Raw genomic sequence first — 11,121 nt, 5'->3', positions numbered from 1 at the left:
TTGCGTCTATTTCTATATAGGATGCATGTTATAAATTAAGTTGATGCTTGATGAAACTGTAGTAGTAGTTGAATAAAGACTTCCCGGTGGGGACCGACGATTGCGGCTCGAACCTCTCTCATTTTTCCTCTCTCGATCTCTCTCTCTGACATGTTACATTGAAGACCTAAACGCTGAAGTTGAATTCTTCTTCCAACTTGTTTTCTATTCTATAACTTTATTATATATATTAAATACCATATCCTTAGATTAATCTTGTTTATTTACTAGTAATGCTTATAGTACATGATCAACAAGAATAAGGGTAATTAATATCCTAACAAACAATTATGTTAACTCCTGCTATAATTTTTTGCTCATAGCTAGGTTTGTCGCTAAGTATTTCTTGAATTTATCGTCTATCCATGCCTAATTCATCCGTTTTAGATATTTTTACTATTTTGTAAAATTATAGTTGATAAATGGTTGATAACAATCATTTGAGATGAACTAATTCATTATTATGTCAAGCTTAGCGAAATAGTCATTTCAAATGAAGAGGAGATGATTATAGTTTGACATAAATACATTATACATATATACTTATATATAATAGTACAACTGCGTATAAAAAAAGTAAATAGGAAATACGTCATTAAAATGCGTGTTTGGTTAATTAAGTAGTGCAACTTGGTCATTGACATTGGTGTATATTGAAAAGAGATTAAAATTGGTAAAAGCCAGCAAATTTGAAATAGTAGTAGTTAAGAGGAGTCAATTTCTGCAGGCTGCTCTTATAAGAACGCAAACGCTGTTTATCAAAATACACTTTTTATTCACCACACACAAACTAGAGCTAGAGCTACTAGCTACAAAAATATAGAGCAAAGAAGAGCTAGAACTAGAAGATATTTACATTCACATATACATATATATTATGGAGGAAACATTGAAAAGAAAAGCTCAAGGAGATGCATTCAAGGAAGAGAAAAGAAGTGAATCTAGCCATGCTGCAGATGATGATGACTGCAGCAAGGACCAAGATATGCCCCTCAAGGTATTTACTTTATATTCTTCTTCCATATATCCCCCCCTTGACTTTTGAACTAGATAGTTATATACACATACTACTGTTCGATCGATTGTATATATATTTAGAGGTGATTGATCAATATTAACAAATGGACGATTGTGTTATGGGCATATATATACACTATTAATAGTGATCTGCAAATTAAGCATCTTTATTCATGATCTAAATTATATATATATAGTTGTTATACAAGAACAAGTTATGTGTAGTTTTTATCTCTTCGATTCAAGATTCCCCAATTTTTGACTAATCCTAATTTTATATATGTAGATATGTGTACTTAGTAACGAATCCAGATAGCATACAGAATCTTACATGTATATGGAGTGTATGTGTTTATATGTTTGTGTACAATTATGTAACAATATGATATGATGATTGTATAAGATATAATAGTAGAAATTTATTTGCAATTAAATATACTAACTACTTCCGTATACGGTATACCACCATTTTGTTTTATCTTCTTCGCAATAGTAATTCAGATTTCAATACAGAAATGACATCCTATGCAAGGCCATTTACACTAATTAAGTTCGATATCTCAATGTATATCCCTTGTGTGGTAGCTAATTACAATTGATAATTACTAAAACTCGAGCAAAGACTATAATTATAAAATATTGATCAAATTACGTAATTTGATCAACAATTATACTTTCATATTTGCAATACAAAATTACATACTTAAATAAAGAACGTAATTGTGGAATGGATGCATATGCAGGAAAATGAGCTTGATTCAGCAAAAGCCGAAATGCAAGAGGTGAGAGAGGAGAATCAGAGACTTAGAACTTACTTGGACAAAATGATGAAGGATTATCAAAGTCTTCAAACTCAATTCAACAACATTGTTCACGAAAAAGATTCTCCAAACAAGTCTAAGTATGATAGAGCTCTCAATCATCAAGATTATCGTGAACACAAGCACGAAGCACCAGAATTTGATGTGTCCCTTAGTCTCGGAAGATCATCTTCAAGTGAACTAAAAAGAGACAATGTTCGCAAGCATTCATCAAGTCCTCAAAAAGCCGAAACAAGTACAAAGACTATTGAACAAGAAGAGGGACTGAGGCTTGGATTGGATTGCAGGTTTGATATGCAACCTTCAGTACTTTCGAAAGAAGGATTGCCTGAATCATCTCCGGAACATAGCGTAGATGAGGAAAAGGAAGTGCAAGCTCAAAAAAGTGAGAAGGCACCGGAAGATGATGAGGTTTCACACCAAAATCCTGCTAAGAAAGCCAGGGTTTCTGTTAGAGTTAGATGTGATACCCCCACGGTAAACATGTTTGTTTTATCTATCAATTTTATAATGTAGATGACTTTATTGATTGTACAAATGTACTTACTGATATTTTCTTGTGGTTTATCACAGATGATAGATGGATGCCAATGGAGAAAATATGGTCAAAAGATTGCGAAAGGAAATCCATGCCCTCGAGCATATTATCGATGTAGTGTGACACCATCATGTCCAGTGAGAAAACAGGTACAAAGATGTTCGCAAGACATGTCTATTTTGATCACTACTTACGAAGGAACACACAACCATCCACTTCCTATAGCAGCCCATGCCATGGCTTCCACTACGTCAGCAGCTGCTGGCATGATCTTATCCGGCTCATCCACTTCCGGTGTTGGATCATCAGGTGCCTCAACTGCCATCACTACTCCAGCTGAGCTACATGGACTAAACTATTATCTCTCCAACAATTCAACATCCTCGAGACCTCCATTCTACTTGCCTAACTCTTCAATCTCGTCATCCTCCTCATATCCATCAATTACTCTTGACCTCACCTCAAGCTCGTCCTCCATGACAAATAATTTCCCTTCGCGATACAATGTCAATTCCTCGAGTACTAATCTCAACTTCAGTACTTCTTTGGAATCAAACAGCACTTTGCCTATTTTCTGGGGTAACGGGAACAATTATCAGTTACAAAATTACACGAAAAACACTCAAATGGGACCGTCTCTAAACTTCGGGAGACAACATCAAGAAAACTTCTATCCATATTCTTACATGCAAAAGAACAACAATGATGTTGCTCATGCTCATCAATCTATGCAAATGGATAAGAACTCCATTGAATCCGCAACGAAAGCAATAACTGCTGACCCGAATTTTCAATCCGCTTTAGCAGCTGCTATCACCTCAATGATCGGATCCAACAATAATAATATTGGTGGTCAGAATGTGAAGCTGGAGCAATCGTTTCCAGTGCTTTCTAGTTTCCTATCAAACTCTCAGGCATCAAACATAAGGCCTGTCCCTTCTCCATTGCCACTTTCTAGCTCGAGGAGTAAATCTACATCTTCGGAAGATAATCGAGATCAAGTCAGATAATTATTGATTAATTGTTCATAATTGGCACTTCCAATGAATTTTGTTTGCCAAGTTAAATTAGTTTTCGATCATGGTTAAGATGCAATTTATTCTTTTGTTGTAAATTAGTAATTATATTATCTTAGTGATGTATTAAGGAGAAATAATAATCAAATTAAACAGTGCATGCGCCGATGTATGTGATGTCTACAAAACGGAGCCGCCATTGTAATGGCGTAGCATGCATGTGGATATAATAAATACAGCGACATTTTATACTAGTTTTGAGTATTAACTAAACTCTGTACAATTTTATGATTTTTGTTTGTGTCTGTGATTTGTGATTGTATAATTGACCAGGCTACTATAGGAATAAACTGTGGAAGATTTGTCCATCTTATCTGCTTACATTACATATATATGGTCTGTATGTACTTTGCTTGTACTTGACCAAGTGGATGACAAAGATGTCTTCTTTGTTTTACACGCATCGACGAGCCATTAACTGTTTACTTGACCGATTAAGAAAATAAATCAGCTGTTTGCGATCATATAAAATTGTGATGCTGTATAGAAGTCAACTGCTGAGAGGAATTTTCGGGGGAGGTTGTAGCTCAAATAAGGGAAAAATCGCGAATATTTAATTAGTCCGGAAATTTGGCGTACGGTAAAAGTTGAATATGCCTGATCTGCCCGAACCGGGAGGTATCTGTGGTTGCGTTTGGATTGAATTTGTAAGGATTCCGAACATGGTGACGGAGAACTTCCTCACAAGAGTTTTACCATGTATTTGGTAGAGAAAATGAGTGTTCAACCTTTGCAAATGACCTACATATCCTATATTTATATTTACAGTAATTAAGTTCATATGTAGTTTTATTGCCTTAGGACTCCCTCGTAATGGGCTATCCACGTTTTCCATAAGCCCATAACAGCTTCCAAACCTTATCCAACTAGGTTTCGGCTAGCCACCAAGAGTCCTTCTCCTATTATGCCACTGGTATCCTTATATATCCGCGTAATTATTATAATTATAATTATCCATGAGATATATGTATATTCCATACATATATCATGTATATACACGTTTTCCAAGTTGTAGTAGCATGTAGGAGTCTAACTCTCTATTTCTTATCGGCCTAGAGTTATTTTCCTAATATGACTCTACCTTTATTGGTCTCTCGTTATATTGGAATAGCCCGGCCTAAGAAGATCCCTGACTACCACTGGGTCTTGACATATTATAAGAAACTTAGGGTAATGGTTAATCTATATGAGCCGACCTTACAACTTTCATGATAACCCTCGTAACAGGCCATAAACAATATCTTAGTACCTCTATCATACCAGCCCACTTAGGTTCATGATCTCTATTTAACACCGAGCAAGCCCAATCCATTGTACCAATCCAACACATTCCTTTGTGGGACATAAATTCGGCCCAAACCCGATTTTAGGCACAACAACTACCCGGTTCCTCGCAGCAATTAAATGCAAAAGGAACCTATATATCACATGGTTTAATCTTTCCTTATCCTCCTCAGAGAAATACATAACTTCTGTATTTGGCTTCAAACTTATATGAGCTAACTCGGCATAGAAAACAAGAAGCACAACGCTTCAACATAATTCAACAAATTGTCCGGCAGTCGTCCATGTGTTCTTTCCTTTTGTCTATCACATACTGAACCACATATTATTTTTAACAATATGCATTCATCAAATGCATATTAGTTCATATACCTATATTTCAAATGTGTGTTTTGTTTTATATATTAAACTATACCTAATTTTTAAGATTATTTCATTCTAAAATGTGTATAATCAATTATCATGTTGTGATATGCATAATCTGTCGGCCAAAATTGGTCACATATTCAGAATCGATTATTTTGGTAATTTTTGTTTCAAAATCTACTATATTTGTCCATAACCCATCATTCATGAAGTAGTTTGTTGTTGTATTAGATATAATAGCTTAAAACCCGTGCTATGCAAGGATGCACAAATCTTTTTTAATATTATATAATTTTTTAAACAAAAATATCTTGAATTGAATTTTTTTAATTTGTTCATTATTTTTTTTATTTCTACCTTTTTAAATTATATGACTTCGTGATAATTATATTAATACACGTATATGTTCATAATTTTTTAAAAATATTATTATAGTGATTTTATAGTTTTTTGAAAATAAAAATATAATATTTCTATTATGTTGGACCTTTTAAAAAAAACCTTATTTTAGAGATGTTATTACTTAATCGATAAACTATATTAGCTATTTGAAAAAGATAATAATACTGATTGAATGATATAGTTTTATTGATCATTTTATGTGTGTTTAAAATATAATAATAATTATGTTTAGTTTAAAGTTAATTTATGATTTATATCAATATGATATTAATTATACATAATTTGATATTAGTTTAATTTATCCCGTATTAGTGATTTACTTAATTTTATTTTAGCTGGAGGCCCATTACTATGACCAAATTCAACTAATTAAATTTAGTTTAATTTTAATTTTTTATGTCCAGATCAATAAAAAAAAATTGTTTTAGCTCGAATAATTAATATATGTGATTTTATTTTAGTTGGTTGAATTATATTTTAATTATTTTTGGATGATTAATATATATTATTTCGTTTATCCTAATTCAATATTATAATTTTTTAGACGTATTGGTATTATTTATTATTTTTTCTTAACTCGATGCACATTATATCAACTAAATTCAACTAATTATATTTAGACTTAATTGCAGTAAAGTGGCCTGAACTAAAATTTTTTGGCACAAAAGATACCCAACTACTGAAAGTATCACGAAAGTGGCTCGAAATTTTTCTTTTTAACGCACGATTGCATTCTGTTAACTGGGTTAGACGGACGTTAAGTTTGCAAGGGTATAATTGTCTGAACATTAATCTAACGGCTATCTACTTATGGAATCTGCTATATATACATATATCCAGTGTATTTGACCTCACTCAAGTATACAAACATCTCTTTCAATTCCTTTTTAAATAAATTAGCTTGTTTTGTGGAATATGGCATACAGGTGTTTTTGTGGGAAGTGGGCGGTGGAGAGAACAGCTCGAACAAATGCAAACCCGGGAAGAAGATTCGTGGGATGTGTTGAAGGCAGCCGTGGGTGTGGTTTTTTTCGATGGGTTGATGGTTGTAGTCGATGTAGGTGTTTACAAATGGAAATTGAGGATGTGAAGTTGCAGAGCAGAAAATGGAAACAAGCTTTTATTATCTTAGCTTTATTTTGTATGTTGTATACGTTCTTATCACAACCTCATCTAGAAGAGGTGTAACTTAAATGGTTGTTTGTTATTTAAAATGAATACCAATTTAATATCTTCATTTTATGTTATTTTTGTAATATAATTGTCTTATTATTTTGGTAATTAAAATGGGAAGAAAGTAAATAATAAACAGAAAGCATCCATAACAGGAAATATATTACATAGTTGTAAGTTTGTAATGCCCAAAATACACAAAGTTTACCAGCTACTACACATTCTGTCAACCTTAGTAGTTACAACCAACCATGGCAATCAATTCAGAAATGAATACCATCCCAACCGACAATTGTACTCCTTCATTAATAGGCCCAAGGCCACAATATTTTAAACAAAAAATAACATTATTTGCAGAAAATGATTGCAACTACCCAAAAAAATTCACCCTTCCAGCCTACTCATTTCTTCTCTTTCTTTTCAGAGTTATCTTCTTACTGTGGTTTTGAAAGGCTGATGTTGAGCTGACTTGAGTGCCTTGAACCTCAGCTTGTTGTTGATGATGCTCCATCATCTGAGGAATGGTTTGTTGGTCCTGTCCTGTGGCCGGAATAATCACATTTATTGTGGAGGATGTGCCCTGTTTCTTCAAAATAACACAAAATTGCTCATAAATATGTTCTTCTTTACTTTCCACAACATGATCAGTGAGAGGAAAAATTTACCTTAGATGGACATGTCCTGGAGTTATGGCCTGATTGTTTACAAGTCTTGCAGACAACTGTTGATCTAGCAATAACATGTATAGTCCCACTCTCTTTCATCTTATTCATCAAGTCATTTTTCTGTGCAACAGGGGAACATATAATGAATAATATCAGTAGAAACAGTGAATAGGAAAATTAAAAAAATACTATAAATTTGAACACTAAACACTTTACCTTTGCAACACAAGTTCTTGCATTGTGGCCTTGAGCTTTACAGTATGTACAGTTAATGACTGTGCCCACTTTACTTAGTTTTGTTGGATCTTTGGGAATGTCATTCTTGTTTGACCTTTTCTTCTTAGGCCTTCCTGTAGGAGTCTTAACATTAGGAGGCCTAGGCCTTGGCTCATTAGCCCTTTTCCAGAATTCAAGCCCAACAATAGGCTCCAAAGTACAATTATACAACTGACAAAAAAAAAGTTAAATGCATTGAATTGACTTAAATGCATCCAAAGAATAAGGTAGTAATTTATCTTCATGTACAAATTCTTGGAGTAGCAAGGGTGTATATGGAGATCCCATGTCTCATTTTTAAGAGCAATGCATGCCACTGCATGATAGCATGGGATCTCTGTGAGATCCCACTTTCTGCAGCTACATGATATCTTCAACAAATCCACAACCAATTCATGTCCCCCCTCTGTACATGTCACCAAGTAAGATGAGCCTCCAGACCAAGCAACAACACAATTCCCAGCAAAGTGAATAGCCCTGTATACATTAATGTTCTTAGCAATCATAAAGAAAAAGTAACAGAATGCAGTTAATGATTAAACCAAGACACTTACTTCTCAAGTTTTTTTAATGCAGATGGACAAATGATAGTATCCTTAGCAGCTAGCTTGTCTCTCCTAACTTGGATTCTCTTCATTACAGCTTTGTGAAGCTCCCTGAACAAGGTAATTATTGGCAAGTCTCTATATTATCTTATACTGATGTTGAACACTTCACAGTGATTGTTAACAAACATATCACTGTGAACAAGTGTCCTAAAAGCTGATCTTGTCCATTGGGTTGTTGGTTTTGCCATTAGCCAGTCATGGCACTTAGGAGCAATCTACATAATGAACATAATATGTTAATTCCTATATAGCTACAACTAACAAGATACATAATATACAACTTGTTACCTCTTTCATCTTATTCATATGCAAGTTAAGTTCCCATTCAGTTGTAGCTCTTGCAGATTTCCATAGCAACTGTCTAAGGGCAACTCCCTTAAAATCTTTATGCATATTTTGGTACAAATGCATAACACAGAATATGTGTTCTGCATTTGACACCACTAGCTCTCATGCATTAATCAGTCCCTGCAAATATTATTGTGAACAATTACTATTTCATACATGTAAAGTGCAAAAATATTGAAACAAGACCAAGTACATACACACCTTTTGCCTATCAGAGATAAAGGTCCACTCAGTTTCAGCATTTGTTTGTACTTTAAGGTCTTCTGCAAGGAATTGCAAGAACCATGAAGATTCTGTAGTCTCTGACTCAACATAAGCCCAGGAAATAAGATACATGCCATCATTGGCATCTACCCCAACTGTTGCTAAAAGTTGTCCACCAAAGGGCCCTTTGAGATGACAACCATCTAGCCCAACTAGATGCCTACAAAACTGTGTGAATGCAGTCTTCAAAGGCCCCAGACATACATACATCCTCATAAATCTACCAGATTATGTCCCTGGCTCAGGATCCTTACATAGAATTTTTACTGTACTTTCTGGAAGTACCCTCTTTATTTCATGTGCATAGTCCCACACTTGACCAAACTGAGCTGAATGAGTTCCATTGATCTTCAGAAGTGCTCTTTTTTTGCTCTATACACTGCAAATTTTGACACATGACATTTCAAATCACTGAAAATTTTCTTATGAAAAGCACTAACTGGGCAGGTAGGGTTCATTCTTATCTCCTTTTCATAAAACTCTGCTAGCTATGTAGAATTAATTTGTTGTTGCTGGAAGGTTGACATGCAAGTGTGCTTCTTGATAATTGTTTTGATCTGATATGTAGAAGTCTTCTTCATTGGAGAAGCATAAATTCTCCACTCACAAGGTTTTTCACAAATGTACTTCACTTTCCTTCCAAAATTCTTGACTAGTGTAACAGGCCTCCTCTCAAGGATAGCATGAGTCCTCACTGCCTTCCTCAAAATCTGAGAAGATTTAAACATCATCCCAAGCTCAAAAACTGGCCTCTCCATATCAACTTCCTCATTAAAACTGGATAGTTTGGCTCATCATCATCAGTGGAATTTGCTGGCATCCTCTCATAACATATTCTTCACTGTCATCAGGGTCAGAAAAATCCTTATACACTCCCTCAAGTTCCCGAATTGCATCTTCTTGCTCTAGCTCATGTTGTGTTGAGCATGGAAAAGGGTTTTCCAAATGAATTTCTTCTTCACTACCCACCCTCTCATCTTCACAACTTAAAGGCTCAGTTGTTGTTACATATATTTCAACATATCTATTAGTCTTAGGCCTATTATCTGGATTAAGTAGAGTGCACATAACCATCAATTCATCATCAGATTGTAACTCAAATAAGCCACTGTCCATTGTTGTTTTGGAAGCTTATACCATAAATTGTAACAACCCCCTTTCGTACCACATTCTACGAGCATACTATTAATCTCAATTAAACTGATCTGATCAGAATCACAGAAATCAAAATACGCAACTAGACCTCCTCTATACATCTTAGGATTTTCCTTAAACTCTCCATTATAAAACATTTTGATTGTGAAAAGTTCATCATCTGCATATAACAGGTTTGTAGTTACATGAATTACAAATTAAGAACACATTTACATACTCGGACATACTCGGACATGAATGAACAAATACTAAAAGAACAATTTTGGACAGCAAAAAACATAACTATCATGCACAGCTAAAATACCCAATTTTTAACGAACACAAAGTAAATTAAATCCCCAATTTTTAACATCACATAATCAACATAAACTAAATTAATACCAGCAATAAACATGAAACAAACTCATAATTACTACCCATCACTAAAGTAAACTAAAGTAAATTCACATAAACTAAATTAAATCCCCAAATTTTAACATCACAATAAACTCCATATGCATGCGGTATGAGTTCAGCAATTACAGATATACTGGGGACATTCATATGGCTTGTACCGATTCTGTTCCTCCTTCGATCTCAACACCCACCCCATTTCGCCTTGGTTTTGCTTCGATCGCCTGATTGCACCAGTTTAGGATTTTTACTCGAGTAAAAAAGGGGATTGCGGTTTCTTTTTTGGAGGGAGTTTGATAAGAGTGAGAATGAATAATTGGAGGGGTATTTTGCCATTATGCAATATAAATTTACCCATTTAACCTTTATCTATAATTTGATTTAAAAATAGACTGACGTTCCGTTATCCCAGTTAACAGAATGCAATCGTGTGTTAAAAAGGAAATGTTTCAGTCACTTTTGTGATACTTTAAGGAGTTGGGTAACTTTTGTGCAAAAAAAAATTAGTTCAGGCCATTTCACTGCAATTAAGTCTTATATTTATTTTGCTTAAATTTATTTTAGTTTGAAATATCAATAAGAATAATATAAAACTAAATATAAATTAGAATTTAAAATTGGTAGAAGAAGATGACTTTAATATCAATTAATAATGATATAGAGTTGGATATGAAATAGAATTTAAATTGGTGGAGA

At 34.0% G+C, this 11,121-nt stretch overlaps 1 protein-coding gene across 1 annotated transcript; it reads left to right on the top strand.

Annotated features, from left to right (window-relative positions):
* The first annotated feature begins 800 nt into the window (after positions 1-800).
* LOC141724090 (WRKY transcription factor 72A-like) lies at positions 801-3,685 on the top strand. Its single transcript, XM_074526075.1, has 3 exons — positions 801-1,036; positions 1,800-2,354; positions 2,451-3,685. The coding sequence occupies exons 1-3, from the start codon at positions 917-919 to the stop codon at positions 3,423-3,425; spliced, it is 1,650 nt and encodes a 549-aa protein (XP_074382176.1). The 5' UTR covers positions 801-916; the 3' UTR covers positions 3,426-3,685.
* Positions 3,686-11,121: the final 7,436 nt, after the last annotated feature.

Source organism: Apium graveolens, chromosome 5 (genome assembly GCF_009905375.1).
Source record: "Apium graveolens cultivar Ventura chromosome 5, ASM990537v1, whole genome shotgun sequence".
NCBI classification, from domain to species: Eukaryota; Viridiplantae; Streptophyta; class Magnoliopsida; order Apiales; family Apiaceae; genus Apium; species Apium graveolens.
This window is presented reverse-complemented; position numbering and strand designations above follow the sequence as displayed.

Bases quoted from the DNA above. Each gene is read 5' to 3' on its own strand.
- LOC141724090 (XM_074526075.1), top strand. From the start codon at position 917: ATGGAGGAAACATTGAAAAGAAAAGCTCAAGGAGATGCATTCAAGGAA. The intron at 1,037-1,799 runs GTATTTACTTTA...ATGCATATGCAG, and splicing joins ACCAAGATATGCCCCTCAAG to GAAAATGAGCTTGATTCAGC. The intron at 2,355-2,450 runs GTAAACATGTTT...GGTTTATCACAG, and splicing joins TTAGATGTGATACCCCCACG to ATGATAGATGGATGCCAATG.